This window comes from Nannobrachium achirus (assembly GCF_963921795.1).
Source record: "Nannobrachium achirus genome assembly, chromosome: 17".
Lineage (NCBI taxonomy): Eukaryota > Metazoa > Chordata > Actinopteri > Myctophiformes > Myctophidae > Nannobrachium > Nannobrachium achirus.
The window spans coordinates 12,696,424-12,723,478 of record NC_137824.1 but is presented as its reverse complement, the minus strand read 5'-3'; the positions used below and the strand labels follow the sequence as shown (position 1 = coordinate 12,723,478).

The window sequence follows — 27,055 nt, the reverse complement described above, 5'->3', positions numbered from 1 at the left end:
CCATGCACATTTTTTGTCCTTCGGCTCTCAATGAAATTGCTTGCCTTAAAAATAAGCTATATTTTAGTTTAGGGGGCGAAAAAAAAGAAAGGGGAGAAAGAAAGTGGACATTTGGCAGCTGGCTACACATTTGGATTTGGTTTTAATTGGCCTGAAAAAACTCAAATCTATCAGGAGACCACCTCCTGTAAATGTAATTTTCCCATCGCCTTATGCACTCAATCAGATCTGAAAAGATACCTAGTTGGCTTTTGAATGGGTACAATTAGATTGCAAACAAGGCTTGCTTTGTGAGAGTTTCTGGCTGTTTTCTCCTCTTCATGATATTATCGAGCAGTGCACTTTTGTTTAATGTGGAGTGTTGCGGTTGTACTGCTTTGCTCTGCTTTCTCTTCTTAGTATAAGACACCAACATGTCCCTTTGTCCTTATTCATTCCAATGTGCGTGTGTTTCAATGAGTGAGTTAGTGATTGATTGAAGAGTTTATTAGCAGTTTGCAATAGGAAAAAAGTACAGTGTCATGACAGCACAAAATCACTGGTACAAGGAGATCAACATTTAGGACGGTGATTTTATGAAATCCATTTTCGCAATTTCTTGCAATTTGTTACGCTAAGCTAAAGTGTGAAAATAGCAGATCGCTTCTAAATTCGCTTCTTTTTTTGTCCATCCTCACTATTCTCCCAATGCTAGACCATATAGTTTGAACACTATGTGTGTGTGTGTGTGTGTGTGTGTGTGTGTGTGTGTGTGTGTGTGCGTGTGCGTGTGTGCCTGCGTGCATGCGTGTGTGCGTGCGTACGTGCGAGAGAAAGAGAAAGTATTGCACGCCACATGCGCTAAATAATTAGACGCATGGAAGTGTGTGTGTGTGTGTGTCACAGAGGGAGAGAGAGAGAAAGAGAAAGCACTGCACATGCACTAAATAATTCGACGCCAGGAAGTGTGTGTGCGTGCGGGTGTATGCGTGTCTGCACACATGTATGTTTCCATATCTCTAATAGGCCTATACCTGTGAACACGGACGCGCGGTTTCCTTTGTGTGTGCATGACGTGCATGTGTGTACGTGCCTTACAGTACAACGTCTGTGTGTGTGTGTGTGTGTGTGTGTGTGTGTGTGTGTGTGTGTGTGTGTGTGTGTGTGTGTGTGTGTGTGTGTGTGTGTGTGTGTGTGTGTGTGTGTGTGTGTGTGTGTGTGTGTGTGTGTGTGTGTGTGTCTAAGCCCACCAGTAAATCTCCCCCCGAGCGGGAGGTGACTTAAGTTCTAACAGGCAGATCTATGTGCAGTAACAGGTTAAGTGCCGGGGAGATAAATTCCGCTCTGTAAATCCATGTAGATCGCAACGATAAATCGGGCACCGGCCGCGGGGCTCAACACAAATTACAGTCAGACACGTTTAAGATGGCGGTAAATATGTTAACAATGACTTATGGTGGAGTCTGGACGGAAGTGTACCCCCACATTATTCCTGCCCCCCCTTCTCTGTTCCGCAGCACTGGTAGGAGAGCAATGGTGTCTTCAATGTTTTCAGGCCAAGGACCCCTTAGTTGAGAGAGAGATGAAGCAGGGACCCCCACAACCTGTTCATAGATTCCATGATATAGTTTCATTGTTTGACAGCACAATCATCAGTGTGTTTTGGATTCATGTCAATTCGTGTTTTCTGATATTTAACCACTTGAACCGTCAATACTTAATTAACTTGACTTTTCACTCTGTACTTAGTCTGCTCTTTTTTCCCCTCTACACTAGAGGTCTTCACGGGTCCAATTTGAACTACCCGAACCCAAAAGGACCCGGGGGAATGGACCCGGACCCATATGGCCCGTCTATCATTTGGAATTTGAGAACCGTTACCCGAGCAGCCCCGAGACATGATGGATCCGATCCGAACGGCCCCGCCTGTTATTAGAAAAATTAGATCCGATACCCGGGCAGAACGAGAGATCCGAGACCCGAACCTGTGGCCCCGAAATGAAAAAATGCCAACGTTATTATATTAAGAGTTGTATGAGACGTCTTTCTTACCTAACGACGTCGCCATGGTTGCAGCTGCTGCTGTTGCTGTCAGCGGTGCTGTGCCTCTCGTCAAAAAATGATCTTTTCCCAGACCAGTAAGTCAATGCGGACAGTTTGTAAATACAAATAAATCCATGTTTTTATTCCTTCTTCTTTGGCTAGCCAATGCTAATGCTATCGTTTTCTGTCGCATGTGTTGTTCATTATATCTTTCTGCTTTGAGTGTCCATTTTGCTCTGCAGAGCATGACAACACGCAATGACAACTCCATTGTAAACCATTAACCAAAACGTTACGTTAATATCAACAATCTTTGATAATAATAACAATCCAACTGATACAGTGTTGTTGTGACTGTGAGTGAGTTCTAAACTTCTCACAACCAATGCATCAGATTACATGCTGCATCTTTAGTGCCATCGTGTGGCGTTATCTATTTGGTGCAGTTGTTGCGTTCTCTTTCATTCAATCTCGGCCTGACTCGGCACCACTCAGGTAACAGGAACCGGCGACTTCACTATCAGATACCCGGGGCAGGCGGCCCCGGCCCCGGCCCGCCCCATGGTAAATGCTCGGAAATGGCCCGTTACCCGGCTCGGGGCGGGTCGGATCGCGGGTAATTTCGGATCTCGGGCAGGTCCGAAGACCTCTACTCTACACCAAACCTCTTTGCCGAAAATACAAAATAGCCACTCTACAAGCTCACAACGCCTCGCACTGCGAGGCGTTGTTAGCTTGTAGATCGGCTATTTTTGGCATCATCATGGTCAACTAAAAGGAGATAAGCTTTTCGGCTTATTTACACAGGAGCCACTTTATGTGTTCATATAACATTGAAAGACAGACGGATAGAACACAGTACTTTGTTGCATAGGAAATTATCAATAATTATCTAGGGGGAAAAGCAGTCATTAAGAAGAAAGAAAATGATAACTATAAGGATAACAATAACTATAAAGAGAACTATAAATATATCTTTCTCCATTGTATTTTTATTTTATAGTTGGTGTGAACCCTGCCCTCCCCTTGGCTTAGAACGATTTAAAAACCATATGTTTTATAGTGATAGTGCTCAGTGTGAATGGCCCTTTAGGGTGCGTTCGTCCAGTGAAACTCAACCCTGCTTCATCCCGGTCTCCACACCAGAGACGTGCAGACAATGTTGGAGAGGCAGGGACTGAAATCTCAAAAAGCACCGAAAATAGCAGACCTCCAAGCTCACGCTGCGACGCGTTGTGACTGTGAGCTTGGAGGTCGGCTATTTCTGGTGCTTGACACCACACTGAACTAAGCATAATCAAGTGAATACTGGAGATGTGGCGTAACGGCATGGGATTTCTACACAGAGAGGGCAATTCTTTCAACATAACATAACATGCATTCAAGTTCAGGAGAGTTTGAACAGGACAATTTCTCTTGAATGCTGCATTCAGGTATGGCATGGAAAGAGGGGCATTTGCATTTCTTTCACCATAGTAAAAACTGCATTCATGGTCTGGAAAGGGCACTTTTTACAGTCGGATAAAAGGGCAGGGGCTCAAGCCCCCTTTGATGTCTATGTGTGCACGTGCCTGCTGCAGTCATTTGAAAGTGTCAGAATGACTTGGCGTGAACAGCTAGAGGTAGTGACCTTCATGTCTATACCCGCCACTCAACAACAACAACAACCACAACCACAACACTCAACGGAACAATAAGCAGGAAATAGAGTGTTTGTTCCGAGTTCACCGCATCGGACATCACAACATATAACTCCTGACAGCAGCAGTGGAGGAGGCGTTACACTGGGAGCGATGTGACAAGCTGCCCGTCTGCTCCCGAAGAGACCCCGCGTTAAAAACCCTCTGGAGTCACTGTTTCAGGCGGCCAGACAGGGGTCAGGGAAGAATTGTGTGGAAGGGCTGAGAGGAGAGGAGAGGGTTGGAATCCATTTGGTAAAAGTGCCTGGTCATTCTCTGGACTTCTAGCAGGGACGTGCTGGGCCTCTGATTCAGCCCGGGAAAAAGAGTTGGAGAGGCCCTCATCGCGTGCTATAGAGAGAGATCTCTCTCTATAGCGCTGCTGCTACTCAAAGATTAGCCATTTCAGATCATGACAAGTGACAAGCCAGTGGACCAAGTACATGAGTTATATTTCGTCGTTGTCGGGTGGAAACCTTGTATATGTCCAAAACCGTTTGCTTTGTATTTATCATTTTAAAAATGATTTAAACTAGTGAAAACAGCCGATCTACAAGCACACAATGCCTTGCGGTGCCTTGCGGTGCGAGGCGTTGTGTGCTTGTAGATCTGCTGTTTTCACTACTTTTGTGCCACGGCCTTTTATGGTGAAGCAGGGCTTTGCTTTGCGAAAAAATTTACACATTTGAAACTTGGAGATACGAGGTTTCTGCCCGACAGTGACGATTTACTTTGTTGGCCGCCCAGCCCCCAAAATGGAATGAAGGCCTACATTTTATTTTATTTTTTCTCCTAATGGCCGGCCTGGACCGGCCGGGAATGAACCGGCCGTTCGGGAGTTGTCCCGCTTTTCCCAATGGCCAGCACGTCCCTGACTTCCCTGTAAAGCAGGGGTCTTCAACGTTTTCAGGCCAAGGACCCCTTAGTTGAGAGAGAGAGATGAAGCAGGGACCCCCACAACATGTTCATAGATTCCATATAGTTTCATTGTTTGACCGCACAATCATCAGTGTATTTTGGATTCATGTCAATTTGTGTTTTCAGATATTTAACCACTTGAACCGTCAATACCTATAAATACTTATAAATGAACTTGACCTTTCACTCTGTACTTAGTCTGCTCTTTTTCCCCTCTAAACCGAGCTTTGCTGAAAAATAGCCGATCTACAAACTCACAGCGCCTTGCGGCTTGAGGCATTGTGATTTTGTAGATCTGCTATTTTTGGCTAAAGTTCTCAGAATATGGACGCTAGAGTTCGTGTGGTTCATAAAAAAAAGGAGAAAAAAGTCTCCAGCACACAAAGATTCGGAGGACCCCCTGTAGTAAATCTGAGACCCCCTAGGGGTCCCGGACCACAGGTTGAGAGCCACTGCTTTAGAAGATAAAACCTGCAATATTTACAAGCAACTTTACAGGAATAAACAAGCCCATAGTCGCTTATAATAAGCAGACATGGCAACACTGCACACCACACCCCTTTGTTACTCAGCACACCTGCGTGTTGTTCCTTGGTTTGTTTGTGTGTTTCAACAGTTGGAGTCCTTGTGTGGAGCAACACAACAGGTACAACCGCTGTTTTTTATAAGTAAACCAAAATGTGGCCAAATGTAAGCCAAATGTGGCCCGAGGACACATTTATACACAGACCGCGAGTATAATTTGTCCGGCTTGATCCCCTTTGTCTCATTCTGAAGGGGTCAAAGAAAGGCTATTTTATTGTGTGTGTGTGTGTGTGTGTGTGTGTGTGTGTGTGTGTGTGTGTGTGTGTGTGTGTGTGTGTGTGTGTGTGTGTGTGTGTGTGTGTGTGTGGTACTGGCTTACGGCACTCTTGATTAGTGTCCCCACAAAGTGTAGTAGAATTTGATAAACAGACATTTCTGCGGAGCATCTTCCTGGTCACCACGAGAGAAACGGCTTGTTTTATGGTGGAGATGTTTGAGTGGTGCTCCTGGAAGGAGCTATAGCTCCTACATCTGGCTTTGTCCGTATGTATGAAGCAAGCTTGGCCAATACATTGGCCAAGCTTCACAGGACGCTTCCCAGCAAGCACGGCGGTCAGGATCTGGACCAATCAGTGACGTCTCGATTGGGGCCAGATCACAGCCCATATGGGGATGATCTTGACGTCATTACCAGGACGTTATATGGACTTTTTTGTTTGACAGGATTCATGTTGGTTGAAATCAGGTGATATTCTAGGCCAGATAAATATCATAACTAGTTGGATATGTCCCAGAATATAACCTTATATGCTCATATTTCAACTAACATTACAAACAATAATCCTGTCAAACAAAAAAGTCCAAATGACGTCCTGGTAATGATGTCAAGATCATCCCCATATGGGCTGTGACCGGTCCCCAATCGAGACGTCACTAATTGGTACAGATCCTGACCGTGCTTGCTGGGTTAATTGTTGTCGCAGTTTACTATGAGAAACATCACAGCTTGTCCGCGTCCGTTCGTGTAGACGTGTACACATTTTCACATGCACATACACATGCTCTGACGTCACTGTGATGTCAAGGGAACAAATACCCTTTATGCCCATATATGGAGATCCCTGATGTCCACATGCCTGATGTCCACATCACTGTGGCGCAAGGGCGAGGTTGCTTGTCGCCCTGAGGCGTCTTAAATTAGTTAAATTAACTTGTGAACAGCAACAGTTCACGCCACACTGGGTGTGATTTTTAGGTTTACAATTTAAACCAGGGGTCTTCAACAACCAACCCCCTAGGGAGTCCTCAGAGTTACTACAGGGGGTCCTCCAAATCTTTGTGGGATAGAAACATTTTTTTTCTCCTTTTTTATATTAACCACTTGAACCCTAATGTCCATATTCAGAGAACTTTAGCCAAAAATAGCAGTTCTACAAGCTCACAACGCCTCGTGCTGTGAGGCGTTGTGAGCTTGTAGATCGACTATTTTCGACAAAGAGGTTTGGTGTAGTGGGGGAAAAGAGCAGACTAAGTACAGAGTGAAAGGTCAAGTTTATTAAAGGGATATTCCACTTTCAGCAGGGAGCAGTGGAAGGGCCCCTCTCCCCACACACACCCATTGTAACTTCAAACTCCATTTTATCCATGATAGATTAATTAAAAACACCCATTATTTTTTCTGGTGACTCATACTACCCTCTTAATACGTGAGCAGGCTGTGTTTTTTCGATAACTTTTTCATTTATTTTTAATAATTTATTTGGGAAAATGGAAAAAAATAAATACAAAAAAAATATTATTAAAAATAAATGAAAAAGGTTATCGAAAGAACACGGCCTGCTCACATATTAGGAGGGTAGTATGAGTCACCAGAAAAAATAATGGGTGTTTTTAATGTATCTATCATGGTTAAAATGAAGTTTGAAGTTACAATGGGTGTGTGTGGGGAGAGGCCCTGGGCCTGGAGGGCCTGGTAACATTTACATCAAATATCTAAATATTCAATCAAGCTAATTAAAAACTGTTCAGGGTATTCATAAAAGCCTGATTAGATGATAAAATTACCAAAAGTTTTTTTGAAAGTGAAATATCCCTTTAAGTATTGACGGTTCAAGAATCCAAAATACACTGATGATTGTGCTGTGAAAAGATGGAACTATATGGAATCTGTACAGGTTGTGGGGTTCCCTGCTTCATCTCTCTCTCAACTAAGGGGACCTGCTTGGACTGAAAACGTTGAAGACCCCTGATTTAGACAAACATTCAGGTTGCAGCTAGTGTTATAGGCTACGATAAGACATTTAGGCTTAGGAGTTTTCCTCAAAAAGCCGTGGTTGATTTCTCACGACTTGTGAGACGTGAAATATTAGAATAACTGAGCGGAGGCAGACCTAATCTGCCAAGGACACATTTTTCTTTGCGATGGCTGCTACGCGAGGCTACCCTGCCGTAGCCCCTGCCCACCCTCCATAACCATACATGTCATTAGATAGCATTGTTATATAGAATGATGTCATGCCATTTTCCACTTGGCATCCTATCGTACATGGAAGCTATAGTGTGTATAGCTTTGATATGCAGATTATTGAAGTTTTGATTGTTTTGACATGTATTGGTTCTTGGTCTACTTACGTTTTTTTGGATTACTATTTCTATGCATTTGATGTATTGATGTTGATGTATTGATTGACCGCGCGTGCAGTCCTAGCTTATACGTCTCCCTGTCGCACTTAGAACTACAGACTCACTCCCTAGCTTCCGCCGTGGACTGAAGACTCACCTCTTCCACCTAAACCCATAGCACTTACTGTAGCACTCCCCTTCCCTCGATGACCACACATGAAAGCTAGATAGCATTTTCTTTTAGGTTTTTTACACTTTTTTTTATTGATTAGGTGTGTGTTCTACCTACGTTATTGTTTTCTAGATTGATATTTCTATGCATTTGTTGTTGATGTATTGCCGTATTAGCTTGCTTATTATCCTGCTTATTGTATTGATGTAAACTCAGCAAAAAAAGAAAGGAAACTTGACTTCGGTCCATTATATCTCCCCATAACACTGTATTGTGTTTTATATCATTTTTATCGTTGATTCGTCACCTTTACAACGAGGAATGAGCTACACAGCCAAACGTGTGGGTAGCGCCAACCAAATCTTCCCAAAATGGCTTGCAATACAGTTCTGCTGGCATTTACTCTCGTTTTGGGCTTCCCTGACACTGAGCTTAACATTAACAAAGTGTATTAGTATTACTGTGGGAGAGTGCAATCATTCAATGCACCAAGCAACAAGGGTGAACACCAAAAGAACAGTATTGCAGGCCTGCCAGGCCATCTTGACAGTTTTCGGAGGGCCGCTACCCACACGTTTGGCTGTGGTGCTCATTCCTCGAATGCCAGATCCTTACAAGCTGTACCTCGTTGTAAAGGTGACAAATCAACGATAACAATGATATAAAACACAAGACAAATTGGTATTATTAAAGGGGAGAAATAATAGACCGAAGTCAAGTTTCCTTTCTTTTTGTGCTGAGTTTTATTTCCTGCTTATTGTTTGTCACTCTGGATTAAGAGTGTCTGCTGAATTGTACATTGTGTGTGTCTCTCTTGCAGTGGACGGCTGCATAGACTGGTCGGTGGACCTGAAGAGGTACCGGGTCCTCTCGGGGGAGCCGGTGCGGGTCAAGTGTGCCTTGTTCTACAGCTACATCCGTACCAACTACACCATGGCCACCAACGCCAAGCTGCGCCTCATCTGGTACAAGAACAAAGGAGACTCGGAGGTATGGCACTCGTTGTTGTTGCTTTTGCAGTGGTGTAAAGTAACTAAGTACTATTACTTAAAGGAAAAATATGCAAGCTTGTGTGTACACAAAAACATTGTACTTATGAAATCAAAATACTAAAATCGCTAAAACAATAGAAAGCAGTAAATGAAAACATTTGAACTCATCTTTATTTCTCTAATTACAATCTAAAATATGAACCATTGTTGTAAAAAAACAAAGTTGTCCTTTACTTGAGTATTTCCAATTTCCAGTTCAAGCAATTCATGCAGCAGTGAAGAACAATAGAAAGTGTTACTTTATTTATAAATATGCATGCTGCGGTTGTGTGTTGTGTGTGTCCTGCTGCTGCTCACTGTGTGCACTGCTGTGAGGTGAGTGAAGTTTTTTGTGGGCAGAAACAGTGCTCTCTGATTTTCACAATAAAATGTCACCCACCTGTGTTTAGTCCCGTACCGCCCGTCCCCATACCCGTGAACTTGTATATTTTCCGCCTGCTGTAGTCCGTCATACGCGGGTCCCCGCCGGCAGGGACGGATTAACCCCCGCGAGGGCCCCTGGCTGGTAATTTTCTAGGGCCCCCCCCCCCCCCCCCCCTCCACCATAACCCCCCCCTGCCTCCCGACGCGCACCAGTTCCCCCAAGGGCCCCTGAGAGCCAAGGGCCCATGGCAACGGCCCCACCGGCCCAATCGTTAATCCAGCCCTGCCCGCCGGGTATCCGCGGGTACCCGGCTCGTTGCAGGACTCTGATTCAGAGGTCAGATGGTCATGGTGGTTACATTGTGTGCGTTCTGCAGGAGCCCATCATCTTCTCTGGACACCGGCTGAGCAAAGAGGACGACTCCATCTGGTTCAGATCAGCTGAACTGGAAGACAACGGGTTCTACACCTGCGTCCTAAGGTACGTGGGGGTGTATGGATGGATGGATGGGTGGGTGGGTGGGTGGGTGGATGGATGGACACTTACTTACTTACTTACTGCCCTTTATGCCGGCTGGCATGTAGGGCAGCAACAAAGGATCTCCACTCCTGTCGGTTTTGGGCCAGCGTCTTTATAGAGCCCCAGGTGTGATGCAGGGTCTTCAGCTCTCCTTCCACTGTCCTGCGCCAGGTGTTCTTGGGTCGGCCTCTCTTACGTTTGCCGTCTGGTGTCCAGTGAAGGGCAGTTTGGGGGATGTTGTCCTGTTCTCTACGAATTACATGCCCAATCCATTTCCACCGTCTTCTCATGAGGATGGTAGCCATGTTTTCCTGTTTACACAGGCTAAGAAGGTGTTGGGTGGAGATAGTTTGGGGCCAGAATATTCGCTGTATTTTCCGTAGGCTTTTGGTGTGAAAGGCTGACAGTTTGTGGAGATCATTTTCTGTTGTTCTCCAACATTCTGAACAGTCTCAGCTTGGTGTTGGTGCTGTATTGAGCCGACTTCCAGACGTTGTTAAGCCTCTGTAAGGTGTTTCTTTCCTTGCTCAGTCTGCTTGTGATGTCAATGTCTGCACCTCCATCGTGACTGACAACACTGCCTAGGTATGTGAAATGATTTGTTGTGGGTAGGCTTATTCCGTCAATGGATGGATGGGTGCCTTCTTTTATTATCCCATGGGGAGAATTCAGTCGCCCAGAGGCAGCACCGCAGTTAAGGTTACAAAGTTACACGTAAACATTAAGAAAATGTAGTGTTGTGTACAGCAACACGAGGCGAGAGAAAAGAACAAGACAAGACACATCAGCGATACAGAACAATGGTAAACGGAGGTGAAAACAAATAAAGTGTCCACTACAGTCAATGCTTGTCTCACCGTAATCTTGTCATAAAGCAAACAATAACAATTATCAGAGAAATGCCAATAATAAAAAAAGGGTTTATTTGGTCAGTGCAAAAAGCATGAGAACTTAGTGAAAGAGCTCACCACAAAGAACCCCACCCTATAGGAATGTTATTAGAGGTGTGTGTGTGCGTGTGTGCGTGTGTGCGCGTGTGTGCGCATTTGTGTGTGTGTGTGTGTGTGTGTGTGTGTGTGTGTGTGTGTGTGTGTGCGTGCGTGCCTGGGTGCGTGCGTGCTGTCATGTCAGTAAATTGAGTATAAAAATGCTCTTGGCAACAATATTGGACCACAAAAGTTGGCTCCTCTCCTAACGTTTTTTGTTTGTTTGTGCGTGCGTGCGTACGTGCACACTTAGTGCCAGTGTGTGTCTCTCTTCCAAGCCAAGGTGAATAATGTCCTCAACCCTGTTCATCCACAGTGCGCTCATGGCTGCACAATTACAGGGCGCCTCATTAAAGCCATTTATGCCTAGAATTATTGAATGCTTTAACTGTTGAAACATAGCAGATATACAAGCTCACAACGCGGCACCGAGTGCCACGCTGCGAGCTTGTAGATCTTCTATTTTAGAAAAAACTTGAAAATGTGTGCAAAGTTTTCAATATATTTTTTTAAAGCAGACTTTTGTAACTCAAATCTCTGCTTCTGGGGGGTCCCTGGAACAACATGTTTTGAGATGGGGGTCTGCGGCCAAATAAATGTAATTTTGGGGGGTCCTTGACATGAAAAAGTTTGAGAACCGCTGATTTAGAGGAAGGATTTAGAAGTTTTAGTTGGGTCAAAGATCGGGTCAAAGATATTCAAAGACTTGCACGCGAGATTTAAAAAAAATAGCAGCCGTGCTGTGAGCTTGTATATCTGCTATTTTTCAATAGTTAAAGCATCAAATAATGGTTATAAAGTGGTTAAAATCTAACGCAACTCTGGCACCCTCCAGGTATTTGAGGGTTAAAAACACTGCTGCTTTCAGTTGCATCGCAGACGGTTCAGCCTGTAATGAAGCCAGTGTTCTTTCTGTGATGTGTTGCATTCGTTACTACCAACACAGGGACAGAGAACACTCTGAGACAGTGTTGTGTCGGGCTAAAGCTAGCACTTTGAAACTTTTGCAGTTGATTCAGTTGCTCGAAATATATTTTGGCGGTCCTTGATGGTGTCACAATGGCTGATGTTAGACTTATTTGCATGCGAGATATATTTGAAAAATATCTGATCTATAAGCTCGCAACACGTTGCGGAGCTTGCAGATATGTTATTTTCAGAGCGCAACACGCGAGCGCAACCAAACATGAATTGACTTGTCTTTTAGTTCTACTGGATCTCTGCTCCACTAGTCCCTCCCTAACATTTTTCAATTAGGTTTAGAATAGGGCTAAAGCAGTTAAATGTATTTTCTTTTTTATCTATACCTACATTTTAGAACTGCAGCCAGCGGTTCTTACTTATTTACTTATGTGGTAGACACTGGTAGACACCACCAAATGCAGCACTCCAATTGGCTAGGACTGATCATGTGGAGAGAGAGAGAGCCCAGCCCATGGATCAGTAACCCTACACCAGCCCACTGCAGAGACAGAGAGAGAGTGAGAGACAGAGAGAGAGAGATAGAGGTGCCACGTCCGAGAGAGAGAGAGAGAGAGAGAGAGAGAGAGAGAGAGAGAGAGAGAGAGAGAGAGAGAGAGAGAGAGAGAGAGAGAGAGAGAGAGAGAGAGAGAGAGAGAGAGAGAGAGAGAGAGAGAGAGAGCCTTTACAGTCCGTGGGTCTAAACCGCCGAAAGTGAAACTTTACGCCAGAAAGACAGCAGAGCAGTCCTCAATTATTCATTATTTTTCCTCACCGACACCAGGAATAAGGGACGTGTTTCAGCCATAGGTTTCAGCTCAAACAGCTTTGTTCAAGATGCAACCATTATCCTCACAACCTAATCAGAATGGGGTAGTGTGTGTGTGTGTGTGTATGTATGTATGTGCATCTGCAACTCCACGTTCAGCAGTTGTTCAATTGTCTCAAAAACATAATACAAAAATCAACAACGCATGTTCCTTGCTGACCATCAACTTTTTTTTTTTTTTTTTTTTTTTTTAAATATGAGCGCCCGTTAGGGCGCGATTTCTAGATGTGAGCGGCCGCGCGCGAATTTCTAGTAATATTACAATTTATACCTGCAAAGTAACTAGAAACTAAAGCTTTCAAATAATTGTAGTGGAGTAAGGCTACAATATTTGGATCCGAGATGTAGGGGAGTAGATGGGGACTTCAGAATCTCAACAAAAACCCTGGTGTCTACATGACAAGAAACAGACACCGGTGTCTACTGTCTACATACTGACCAGAAAGAGACAGTCTGGAGAAAGTGGTACAGTCCGCTGGGGCATTAAGGACACTGTGGCCTCAGGTCATGTCATTTCTTTGAGGGGCACAAGGCCAAACCGAGGGGCAACGTTGGCCATGGCCTTCATGGCCTCCGTTTCTCGAAGATCAAAGCGTTTTGGAGAAAGATTCAACAACAGATCCAGCTGCTTGAAGTAACCTCTGAAGATTACTCGTCAATACCGCTGAATCTGACTGTCTGCTGTGTAGACCAGAGGATTCTCAGAAGATGTGTGGCTGTCCCTCCATTCTCTACCAACAGCCATCGGCTTCCATCATTGGCCAAACCCAACCCATCAGCTTTGTGGATTTGTCAAACTTTGGGAGCCATTTGTGCCAGTGCCACTGAACCAATATAACAGTAGAGCATAGGACTCTACTTCTACAGAGCAAGACTTAGACTACGGTGTGAGCGATGTTCTGCTGGACACGGCATCCGAGTGGAGGACCACAGATGTACAGACATGCAGCTGTTGCCGTTGGAGACAAAGTTTACTTCTTTAGCTGTGCAACATATAGAAAGCTCTATGATGACAAAATGGATCAGGTTGACGTGCTTATCTTCAACACATTGTCGCTACGCTGGAGGACGTTGCCCCCGGTGACACCCGGAAGAGGAGGACGTCGCCTTGAGGTTCCGTCCTCGCGCCACGGCCACTCAGCTGTGCTGGTTGAAGACGTCGTCTACCTCTGGGGAGGTTGTCAGAACCACTCAAATATGTTATGCAACGTGCTTTATGCATTTGATGTGGACGCCCACAGATGGTTTAAACCCAGGGTTTCTGGGTCTGTTCCAGAGGAGAGGTATGACCACTCTGCCTGCGTCTTGGGGAAGGTCATGTTTATTCTTGGAGGACACAGCTGGACCCAGGTGCCTGGACGGACTAATGACCTTGACATGTACAAGTTGGACACTACTACAATGGTCTGGTCTTTAATTAACACAAGAGGCACTCGGCCACATATTTCATCAAGTCACCCTGCCACGATCATCGGGACTAAGATGTTTGTATGTATATATCAGTACTACAACAACATCTACAACATCATTGTCTTTGACACAGAAACCGACTGCTGGCAACCTTCTGGACAGACAAAAGGGCGCTCGGATCATTCAGCCTTTGCCTACAATGGAGAGCTGTACATATCTGGTGGTCGCGACTTGTGCCAGACCTTAAGTGATCTGTGGAAATGTAATCCAGAGACCTTCTCCTGGAAGAAGGTTGAGCCCAAGGGGAAAGGACCGTCCAAGAATAATGCTAAGAGCTGTTGCATGGTGGGAGATTGTGTCTTCCTCTTTGGGGGATCCAAAAAAACCAAGGAACTGTGCATCTTACACTTAAGTCCTAGTCTGAAGACACTCTGCAAGCTAGTTGTTATTCAGCATGGTCTGGAGCAGTCAGGACTTGCACACAATGTCAGATGGGAATTGGCTGCCATGACATCCAACAGTAACACAAAGATGATATGAAAAACTAGAAAGATGCAATTGGAAATTGCAATGTGGTTGCTGTGACTATATTCTGGCAGCAAGCCAACTGTCATGTGAAGCCAGAGCAATCCTCCAGCTAGCACCACTCCCCCATTGAATTCCAATTGTTTACATTTTTGTCTAATAAAATAAGTAATCAATCAATCAATCAATCAATCAATCAATCAAAAGGCTTTCCCCCACAATATGGATGCTGGGGTTAAAGGGATGGTTCACTCCCCCAAATACTTGTTTTCTATTGATTACTCACCCCATGGAGACAAGAATTCATGGATATTTTGTTTATATCATATTCCTGAGACAATAATTTGAGGAGACTCTGTGTATCATATAGGGAACAAAGCAGGCTCTTTGGGGCCTTTTACAAAAAAAAAAAGAATAACAAAAATAAAATCTAGGTTCAAGAACCAGTGCCGCTCAACTTTCTTGGAACCTTGGTTCGTTCTTGCAAACTTTTGCAGTTGATTCAGTTGCTCGAAATGTATTTTGTCGGGCCTTGATGGTGTCACAATGGCTGATGTTAGACTTATTTGCATGTGAGATACGTTTGAAAATATCTGATCTATAAGCTCACAACACGTTGCGGAGCTTGCAGATCTGTTATTTTCAGAGCGCAACACGCGAGCGCAACCAAACATGAATTGACTTGTCTTTTAGTTCTACTGGATCTCTGCTCCAGTCCCTCCCTAACATTTTTCAAATATGATATGATATGATATGATATAGTACTTTATTGTCAGTTCACACTGAAATTTGTCTTGCGACACAGCAGGTCATGTATGCGACACATAACATATATACACACATTTAACACATGTAACAAAAAAAGACAAGACTGGTTTACATACATAAGGATAATATAGACAAGAGCAGTGTCCACCGCCAAGCCTACCTATGGCCAAGCTCCTGATTAAGCCTTAAAGGGACTACACCATGAATTTTCATTTTTCCAATTTTTATGTATTTTCTTGGTGTCCCACCAGCAACTTCTATCCTCACAAAGTCCTATTTCTGACCATTGTGTCTTTCTCAGTTTATGGGCAGACCTATGTTAGCATGTCTCAGAACGGTCCTGATTGTGAAAGGTCAGATTTGTGATGTCACAAGGCCTGAGAAGGAGGCAGGAGGAGCTGGGAGAGGGTTGGGGAGGGGTGGGCAGGCCTGAGAAGGAGGCAGGAGGAGCTGGGAGAGGGTTGGGGAGGGGTGGGCAGGCCTGCTGAGCAGGAGGTGGGGAGGAGTGTGGGGCCAAAACTGGCTCAATAGCGCAGTCCTCCCACTCAGGACAAGGTGGTACTGCAGCTGAAAATGCTCTGAAAGCCAGGCAGAAATGACAGGTGCTCTGTATTCAGAAGTGGTATTTTAGCCTCAAACCTTTTCAAAAACGTTTTTGGGACACAAACAGTGTTATATAAATTATTTTTAAATGCATGGTGTAGGACCTTTAAAGTCGACTGATGGACAAAGGAACTTTTCAGTTTGACCTTTTTGTATGCTGGAACTTCGTATCTCCTTCCTGAAGGCAGCAATCTATATTCTCTATGCAACACATGGCTACTATTAGAGGTAATATTTCTTGCCAACCTTAGAATGCTGTTATCATACGTATTCGTATATAGCCTCTGAAGTGGTTGTCCAACTATCTTTGAACAAATGTTCAGTTGTTGCAGCAGTTGTGACTTTAGGGCTGCAGACAAGCATCCATACCAGGTGGTACTACAGTACTGGAGAACACTCATAATGACAGACGTGAAAAACATAAGAAGAATCTGTCTACTAGCACCAAATGATCTTAAACGGTGAAGGAAGTAGATTCTTTGCTTTGTTTTCTTACACACAGATTCAATCTGATCTTTCCATGACAAAAGATGGTCTATTACTACTCCGAGGTACGTATACGAGCATACCTGGTTGATCTGTTCACCATGAATAGTAATGGGAGATCTGTGTGTATCTGGTGGTGCACCAAAAACAATCTCTTCTGTCTTTTTTGTGTTAATGATGAGAGCGTTGTTATCACTCCATTCAACCACCTTATTCACTCTGAGTTGGTGCAGTCCAGGATCACTGGAACTATCTAAGAGTGAAATTAAAACTGTATCATCAGAGTACTTTAGAATGTGTTGGTCTGGATCCTTAGTACGACCTTCAGACAGACATTCCTCAGTACGACAGTTGTCAGTATAAAGGGTGAAAAGTATAGCTGAGCTTACACAACCTTGGGGGGCCCCAACATTAGTTGTTACTGCTGAGGAGAGGGTTCCGTTCACTTTCACCCTCTGTACCCTGTTGGTGAGAAAGGCAGCATACCAGTGTATATAGGTTTAAAATAGGGCTAAAGCAGTTAAAGCTATACTGTGTAAGATTCTCAACTAGTGGTCAGTAGCCATATAGCAAACCGCGGTCGCGTTCGCGTCTTTCGCCCGTTTTTCGTACCTTCACACCCCCGCGTCTGCCTCCACAACGCCGAGAGCTATCTTTGGAGGGGTCCCTGGTTCCTGTGCGTTCAGGCATTCCGGAGAAACGGACTACTTCACCCTGCCTGGTAGGCGAGATTACCTTTTGAGTAAAGAGACACACGGGCGACTACAAATATGGCGACCCCACTTCAAGATGCGCTGTGATTGGCCGGTAGTGTACCATGTGTGCATGATCGGCGATGTGATTGGGCAACGTATACACAACGTATACAGATGATGCAGATTAAGTCAATTTTGCGCGAAATCCGGTCCACGGCCAGGATCATAGAAAACATATAAAGAGAAGGCTTCAGAAGCTGAAAATAACGGAGTGGGTGTTCTAAAACTTTAGCGATTTAACAGTTAGGACAATTTTAAGATTTGTTTTATAAAAAAAGTTACATGGTACAACTTTCCGTCCTCGCGCCACGGCCACTCAGCTGTGCTGGTTGAAGACGTCGTCTACCTCTGGGGAGGTTGTCAGAACCACTCAAATATGTTATGCAACGTGCTTTATGCATTTGATGTGGACGCCCACAGATGGTTTAAATCCAGGGTTTCTGGGTCTGTTCCAGAGGAGAGGTGTGACCACTCTGCCTGTGTCTCGGGGAAGGTCATGTTTATTCTTGGAGGACGGACTAATGACCTTGGCATGTACAAGTTGGACACTACCACAATGGTCTGGTCTTTAATTAACACAAGGGGCACTGAGCCACATATTTCATCTGCCACGATCATCGGGACAAAGATGTTTGTATTTAGGGACGGAAGATATTATCAGATTCAGAACCACATCAACATTGTTTATCAGTACTACAACGACATCATTGTGTTTGACACAGAGACCGACTGCTGGCTGAACACACCTTCTGGACAGCTTCATGGACAGCTTCATCTAAAAGGGCGCTCGGATAATTCAGCCTTTGCCTAAAATGGAGAGCTGTACATATCTGGTGGTCGCACCTGGGACCAGAACTTCAGTGATCTGTGGAAGTTTAATCCAGAGACCTTCTCCTGGAAGAAGGTTGAGCCCAAGGGGAAAGGAACGTCCGAGAATAATGCTAAGAGCTGTTGCATGGTGGGAGATTGTGTCTTCCTCTTTGGGGGATCCAAAACAGACGAGGACCTGTTCATCTTACACTTAAGTCCTAGTCTGAAGACACTCTGCAAGCTAGTTGTTATTCAGCATGGTCTGGAGCAGTCAGGACTTGCACACAATGTCAGATGGGAATTGGCTGCCATGACATCCAACAGTAACGATGATATGAAAAACTAGAAAGATGCATTTGGAAATTGCAAGTGCGGTTACCGTGACTATATTCTGGCAGCAAGCCAACTGTCATGTGAAGCCAGACCAATCCTCCAGCTAGCACCACTCCCCCATTGAATTCCAATTGTTTACATTTTTGTCTAATAAAATAAGTAATCAATCAATCAATCAATCAATCAATCAATCAATCAATCAAAAAGCTTTCCCCCACGATATGGATGCTGGGGTTAAAGGGACGGCTCACTCCCCCAAATACTTGTTTTCTATTGATTACTCACCCCATGGAGACTAGAATTCATGGATATTTTGTTTATATCATATTCCTGAGACAATAATTTGAGGAGACTCTGTGCATCATATATAGGGACCAAAGCAGGCTCTTTGGGGCCTTTTCCAAAAAGAAAAGAAAAAAAAGAAAATCTAGGTTCAAGAACCAGTGCCGCTCAACTTTCTTGGAACCTTGGTTCGTTCTTGCGAACTTTTGCAGTTGATTCGGTTGCTCGAAATGTATTTTGTTGGGCCTTGATGGTGTCACAATGGCTGATGTTAGACTTATTTGCATGTGAGATACGTTTGAAAATATCTGATCTATAAGCTCACAACACGTTGCAGAGCTTGCAGATCTGGTATTTTCAGAGCGCAACACGCGAGCGCAACCAAACATGAATTGACTTGTCTTTTAGTTCTACTGGATCTCTGCTCCACTAGTCCCTCCCTAACATGTTTCAAATAGGTTTAAAATAGGGCTAAAGCAGTTAAATGTATTTATTTTTTATAATATTACAATTTATACCGGCAAAGTAACTAGTAACTAAAACTTTCAAATAATTGTAGTGGAGTAAAGCTACAATATTTGGATCCGAGATGTAGGGGAGTAGATGGGGACTTCAGAATCTCAACAAAAACACTGGTGTCTACATGACAAGAAAGAGACACCGGTGTCTACTGTCTACATACTGACCAGAAATACACAGTCAGCAGAAAGTGGTACAGTCAGCTGGGGCATTAACTCATTCGTAGTTTACGGCCGTAAAGCCCGTTAATTTCTCTATGTCTTTCACTGCCGGCTTCTCCTACCTGTTAACGTGGGCGCTCGTCCAGTTCCCATCATGCGTGATCGTGATCGTGCTATGCATCGTGTGTTCGCGTATTCCATCAGCTTCTCAAATCCGTTGAAACTTTTTCAATTGATCAATAAGTTCTCCATCTGTAAGCCGCGGAGTTCAGATAGAAAGTTAACGGGCCAAAATAGAGGACGGACTTCCGCTTCCGGTTCAGGGACTCCAATGTTAAAGTTGTCCGCTCAATAATGTGTCCGTGTGAAACCGATCACGGAGCATTAGTCCGGCCTATTTTAGTTGCGCTTCGATAAAAAATCACACCCGTGTGAAGTGGAGCTGTGTGTGTGTGTGTGTGTGTGTGTATGTGTGTGTGTGTGTGTGTGTGTGTGTGTGTGTGTGTGTGTGTGTGTGTGTGTAGCTCATGTGTACCGATTTTTGTGACATTTGAAGAAAATATGTAGGAAAAGGAGCAAAAAGTGTGTTTTGGAGAAAATTCAAGATGGCGGAAAATCTATCCTGGCGCAAATGGGCGTGGCCTATATGGGGAGATGCGTCTTGACCCAAGGAATCCAGGGAAAAAAGAATTTTAATTTTCCGATCTACGGTTCAAGAGTTACGGGGCAAAACGTAAAGTGGGCCGTTATAGCGCCACCATGAGGCCGAGTGATGTAATTATTTTTCGATTCATTCTTAAAATCATTATGAATCTCCTCTCCGAGGTTTGAAACTGTAGCTCCTATGGTTTACGAGAGAAAAATACTTGAAAGTGATTTCTTGCATTGTCCCATTATAAGTCAATGGGGACAATTAAGCGTCGTTTTTTGCCGATTACGTCGGCATGGTAAGGCGGATCGGAACGAAAGGTAATAGAACACCATTCCCGGCCGAGCCGCACATTTTGATGTATATATTGCGCGAGTGGCGTAAATGGTGCGGCACTAGTTACGCGCCGAAGTCAGGCTACATACACACACACACACACACAGACACACACACAGACAGACCCACACAGCCACGTATAGGGAGCTGCACGCAGCTCCAAAAAATGTTTTTTAATTCATTTTTATACATTTACGGGCTCTACGGGCATGGCAGAGAAGGGGTACAAAGGGGTATTTTGATGGCAGAGTTTGAGTTAAGGCCACTGTGGCCTCAGGTCATGTCATTTCTTTGAGGGGCACAAGGCCAAACAGAGGGGCAATGTTGGCCATGGCCTTCATGGCCTCCATATCTCGACGATCAAAGTGTTTTGGAGAAAGATTCTTTGAAATCCCAAATTTGTTTTGGGAATGGCATTTATTGTGTTACAACATCACAATGTCATCATCTCGACCAAACCAAAACGTCATTCAGTAACGTTTTAACAACAGATCCAGCTGCTTGAAGTAACCTCTGAAGATTAGTCGTCAATACAGCTGAATCGGACTGTCTGCTGTGTAGACCAGAGGATTCCCAGAAGATGTGTGGCTGTCCCTCCATTCTCTACCAACAGCCATCGGCTTCCATCATTGGCCAAACCCAACCCATCAGCTTTGTGGATTTGTCAAACTTTGGGAGCCATTTGTGCCAGTGCCACTGAACCAATATAACAGTAGAGCATAGGACTCTACTTCTACAGAGCAAGACTTAGACTACAGTGTGAGCGATGTTCTGCTGGACACGGCATCCGAGTGGAGGACCACAGATGTACAGACATTCAGCTGTTGCCGTTGGAGACAAAGTTTACTTCTTTAGCTGTGCAACATATAGAAAGCTCCATGATGACAAAATGGATCAGGTTGACGTGCTTATCTTCAACACATTGTCGCTACGCTGGAGGACGTTGCCCCCGGTGACACCCGGAAGAGGAGGACGTCACCTTGAGGTTCCGTCCTCGCGCCACGGCCACTCAGCTGTGCTGGTTGAAGACGTCGTCTACCTCTGGGGTTGTCAGAACCACTCAAATATGTTATGCAACGTGCTTTATGGATTTGATGTGGACGCCCACAGATGGTTTAAACCCAGGGTTTCTGGGTCTGTTCCAGAGGAGAGGTATGACCACTCTGCCTGCGTCTCGGGGAAGGTCATGTTTATTCTTGGAGGACACAGCTGGACCCAGGTGCCTGGACGGACTAATGACCTTCACATGTACAAGTTGGACACTACTACAATGGTCTGGTCTTTAATTAACACAAGAGGCACTTGGCCACATATTTTATCAAGTCACCCTGCCACGATCATCGGGACTAAGATGTTTGTATTTATATATCAGTACTACAACAACATTGTCTTTGACACACAAACCGACTGCTGGCAAAACACACCTTCTGGACAGCTTCATCGACAGCTTCATCCAAAAGAGCGCTCGGATCATTCAGTCTTTGCCTACAATGGAGAGCTGTACATATCTGGTGGTCGCGACTTGTGCCAGACCTTAAGTGATCTGTGGAAATGTAATCCAGAGACCTTCTCCTGGAAGAAGGTTGAGCCCAAGGGGAAAGGACCGTCCAAGAATAATGCTAAGAGCTGTTGCGTGGTGCGAGATCGTGTCTTCCTCTTTGGGGGATCCAAAACAGCCGAGGACCTGTTCATCTTACACTTAAGTCCTAGTCTGAAGACACTCTGCAAGCTAGTTGTTATTCAGCATGGTCTGGAGCAGTCAGGACTTGCACACAATGTCAGATGGGAATTGGCTGCCATGACATCCAACAGTAACGATGATATGAAAAACTAGAAAGATGCATTTGGAAATTGCAAGTGCGGTTACCGTGACTATATTCTGGCAGCAAGCCAACTGTCATGTGAAGCCAGACCAATCCTCCAGCTAGCACCACTCCCCCATTGAATTCCAATTGTTTACATTTTTGTCTAATAAAATAAGTAATCAATCAATCAATCAATCAATCAATCAATCAATCAATCAAAAAGCTTTCCCCCACGATATGGATGCGGGGGTTAAAGGGACGGTTCACTCCCCCAAATACTTGTTTTCTATTGATTACTCACCCCATGGAGACTAGAATTCATGGATATTTTGTTTATATCATATTCCTGAGACAATAATTTGAGGAGACTCTGTGCATCATATAGGGACCAAAGCAGGCTCTTTGGGGCCTTTTCCAAAAAGAAAAGAAAAAAAAGAAAATCTAGGTTCAAGAACCAGTGCCGCTCAACTTTCTTGGAACCTTGGTTCGTTCTTGCGAACTTTTGCAGTTGATTCGGTTGCTCGAAATGTATTTTGTTGGGCCTTGATGGTGTCACAATGGCTGATGTTAGACTTATTTGCATGTGAGATACGTTTGAAAATATCTGATCTATAAGCTCACAACACGTTGCAGAGCTTGCAGATCTGGTATTTTCAGAGCGCAACACGCGAGCGCAACCAAACATGAATTGACTTGTCTTTTAGTTCTACTGGATCTCTGCTCCACTAGTCCCTCCCTAACATGTTTCAAATAGGTTTAAAATAGGGCTAAAGCAGTTAAATGTATTTATTTTTTATAATATTACAATTTATACCGGCAAAGTAACTAGTAACAAAAACTTTCAAATAATTGTAGTGGAGTAAAGCTACAATATTTGGATCCGAGATGTAGGGGAGTAGATGGGGACTTCAGAATCTCAACAAAAACACTGGTGTCTACATGACAAGAAAGAGACACCGGTGTCTACTGTCTACATACTGACCAGAAATACACAGTCAGCAGAAAGTGGTACAGTCAGCTGGGGCATTAACTCATTCGTAGTTTACGGCCGTAAAGCCCGTTAATTTCTCTATGTCTTTCACTGCCGGCTTCTCCTACCTGTTAACGTGGGCGCTCGTCCAGTTCCCATCGTGCGTGATCGTGATCGTGCTATGCATCGTGTGTTCGCGTATTCCATCAGCTTCTCAAATCCGTTGAAACTTTTTCAATTGATCAATAAGTTCTCCATCTGTAAGCCGCGGAGTTCAGATAGAAAGTTAACGGGCCAAAATAGAGGACGGACTTCCGCTTCCGGTTCAGGGACTCCAATGTTAAAGTTGTCCGCTCAATAATGTGTCCGTGTGAAACCGATCTCGGAGCATTAGTCCGGCCTATTTTAGTTGCGCTTCGATAAAAAATCACACCCGTGTGAAGTGGAGCTGTGTGTGTGTGTGTGTGTGTGTATGTGTGTGTGTGTGTGTGTGTGTGTGTGTGTGTGTGTGTGTGTGTGTGTGTGTGTGTGTGTGTGTGTGTAGCTCATGTGTACCGATTTTTGTGACATTTGAAGAAAATATGTAGGAAAAGGAGCAAAAAGTGTGTTTTGGAGAAAATTCAAGATGGCGGAAAATCTATCCTGGCGCAAATGGGCGTGGCCTATATGGGGAGATGCGTCTTGACCCAAGGAATCCAGGGAAAAAAGAATTTTAATTTTCCGATCTACGGTTCAAGAGTTACGGGGCAAAACGTAAAGTGGGCCGTTATAGCGCCACCATGAGGCCGAGTGATGTAATTATTTTTCGATTCATTCTTAAAATCATTATGAATCTCCTCTCCGAGGTTTGAAACTGTAGCTCCTATGGTTTACGAGAGAAAAATACTTGAAAGTGATTTCTTGCATTGTCCCATTATAAGTCAATGGGGACAATTAAGCGTCGTTTTTTGCCGATTACGTCGGCATGGTAAGGCGGATCGGAACGAAAGGTAATAGAACACCATTCCCGGCCGAGCCGCACATTTTGATGTATATATTGCGCGAGTGGCGTAAATGGTGCGGCACTAGTTACGCGTCGAAGTCAGGCTACATACACACACACACACACACAGACACACACACAGACAGACCCACACAGCCACGTATAGGGAGCTGCACGCAGCTCCAAAAAATGTTTTTTAATTCATTTTTATACATTTACGGGCTCTACGGGCATGGCAGAGAAGGGGTACAAAGGGGTATTTTGATGGCAGAGTTTGAGTTAAGGCCACTGTGGCCTCAGGTCATGTCATTTCTTTGAGGGGCACAAGGCCAAACAGAGGGGCAATGTTGGCCATGGCCTTCATGGCCTCCATATCTCGACGATCAAAGTGTTTTGGAGAAAGATTCTTTGAAATCCCAAATTTGTTTTGGGAATGGCATTTATTGTGTTACAACATCACAATGTCATCATCTCGACCAAACCAAAACGTCATTCAGTAACGTTTTAACAACAGATCCAGCTGCTTGAAGTAACCTCTGAAGATTAGTCGTCAATACAGCTGAATCGGACTGTCTGCTGTGTAGACCAGAGGATTCCCAGAAGATGTGTGGCTGTCCCTCCATTCTCTACCAACAGCCATCGGCTTCCATCATTGGCCAAACCCAACCCATCAGCTTTGTGGATTTGTCAAACTTTGGGAGCCATTTGTGCCAGTGCCACTGAACCAATATAACAGTAGAGCATAGGACTCTACTTCTACAGAGCAAGACTTAGACTACGGTGTGAGCAATGTTCTGCTGGACACGGCATCCGAGTGGAGGACCACAGATGTACAGACATGCAGCTGTTGCCGTTGGAGACAAAGTTTACTTCTTTAGCTGTGCAACATATAGAAAGCTCCATGATGACAAAATGGATCAGGTTGACGTGCTTATCTTCAACACATTGTCGCTACGCTGGAGGACGTTGCCCCCGGTGACACCCGGAAGAGGAGGACGTCACCTTGAGGTTCCGTCCTCGCGCCACGGCCACTCAGCTGTGCTGGTTGAAGACGTCGTCTACCTCTGGGGTTGTCAGAACCACTCAAATATGTTATGCAACGTGCTTTATGCATTTGATGTGGACGCCCACAGATGGTTTAAACCCAGGGTTTCTGGGTCTGTTCCAGAGGAGAGGTATGACCACTCTGCCTGCGTCTCGGGGAAGGTCATGTTTATTCTTGGAGGACACAGCTGGACCCAGGTGCCTGGACGGACTAATGACCTTGACATGTACAAGTTGGACACTACCACAATGGTCTGGTCTTTAATTAACACAAGGGGCGTTCAGCCACAAATTTCATCTGCCACGATCATCGGGACAAAGATGTTTGTATTTAGGGACGGAATGTATTATCAGCAACACATGAACATTGTTTATCAGTACTACAACAAGACCATTGTGTTTGACACAGAGACCGACTGCTGGCTGAACCCACCTTCTGGACAGCTTCATGGACAGCGTCATGGACAGCTTCATCCAAAAGAGCGCTCGGATCATTCAGCCTTTGCCTACAATGGAGAGCTGTACATATATGGTGGTCGCAACTGGGACCAGACCTTCAGTGATCTGTGGACATTTAATCCAGAGACCTTCTCCTGGAAGAAGGTTGAGCCCAAGGGGAAAGGCCCGTCTCAGAATAATGCTAAGAGCTGTTGCGTGGTGCGAGATCGTGTCTTCCTCTTTGGGGGATCCAAAACAGCCGAGGACCTGTTCATCTTACACTTAAGTCCTAGTCTGAAGACACTCTGCAAGCTAGTTGTTATTCAGCATGGTCTGGAGCAGGCAGGACTCGCACACAATGTCAGATGGGAATTGGCTGCCATGACATCCAACAGTAACACAAAGATGATATGAAAAACTAGAAAGATGCAATTGGAAATTGCAATGTGGTTGCTGTGACTATATTCTGGCAGCAAGCCAACTGTCATGTGAAGCCAGACCAATCCTCCAGCTAGCACCACTCCCCCATTGAATTCCAATTGTTTACATTTTTGTCTAATAAAATAAGTAATCAATCAATCAATCAATCAATCAATCAATCAAAAAAAAGGCTTCCCCCCACAATATGGATGCTGGGGTTAAAGGGATGGTTCACTCCCCCAAATACTTGTTTTCTATTGATTACTCACCCCATGGAGACAAGAATTCATGGATATTTTGTTTATATCATATTCCTGAGACAATAATTTGAGGAGACTCTGTGTATCATATAGGGAACAAAGCAGGCTCTTTGGGGCCTTTTCCCAAAAAAAAAAATCTAGGTTCAAGAACCAGTGCCGCTCAACTTTCTTGGAACCTTGGTTCGTTCTTGCGAACTTTTGCAGTTGATTCAGTTGCTCGAAATGTATTTTGTCGGGCCTTGATGGTGTCACAATGGCTGATGTTAGACTTATTTGCATGTGAGATACGTTTGAAAATATCTGATCTATAAGCTTACAACACGCTGCGGAGCTTGCAGATATGTTATTTTCAGAGCGCAACACGCGAGCGCAACCAAACATGAATTGACTTGTCTTTTAGTTCTACTGGATCTCTGCTCCAGTCCCTCCCCTAACATTTTTCAAATAGGTTTAAAATAGGGCTAAAGCAGTTAAATGTATTTATTTTTTTATAATATTACAATTTATACCTGCAAAGTAACTAGAAACTAAAGCTTTCAAATAATTGTAGTGGAGTAAAGCTACAATATTTGGATCCGACATGTAGGGGAGTAGATGGGGACTTCAGAATCTCAACAAAAACCCTGGTGTCTACATGAGAAGAAACAGACACCGGTGTCTACTGTCTACATACTGACCAGAAAGAGACAGTCAGGAGAAAGTGGTACAGTCCGCTGGGGCATTAAGGCCACTGTGGCCTGAGGTCATGTCATTTCTTTGAGGGGCACAAGGCCAAACTGAGGGGCAACGTTGGCCATGGCCTTCATGGCCTCCGTTTCTCGACGATCAAAGCGTTTTGGAGAAAGATTCAA

The 27,055-nt window shown here is 44.5% G+C and overlaps 1 protein-coding gene across 1 annotated transcript in view; it reads left to right on the top strand.

Annotated features, from left to right (window-relative positions):
• il1rapl2 (interleukin 1 receptor accessory protein-like 2) overlaps positions 1 to 27,055 on the top strand; it is a gene marked incomplete at both ends in the record, with an annotated part of 653,669 nt that overhangs the window by 400,978 nt on the left and 225,636 nt on the right. The window contains 2 exons of the mRNA XM_080746524.1: positions 8,759 to 8,928; positions 9,731 to 9,834. Of these exons, the coding sequence (XP_080602650.1) occupies positions 8,759 to 8,928; positions 9,731 to 9,834 (274 nt within the window). The remainder of the gene's footprint in view (positions 1 to 8,758; positions 8,929 to 9,730; positions 9,835 to 27,055) is intronic.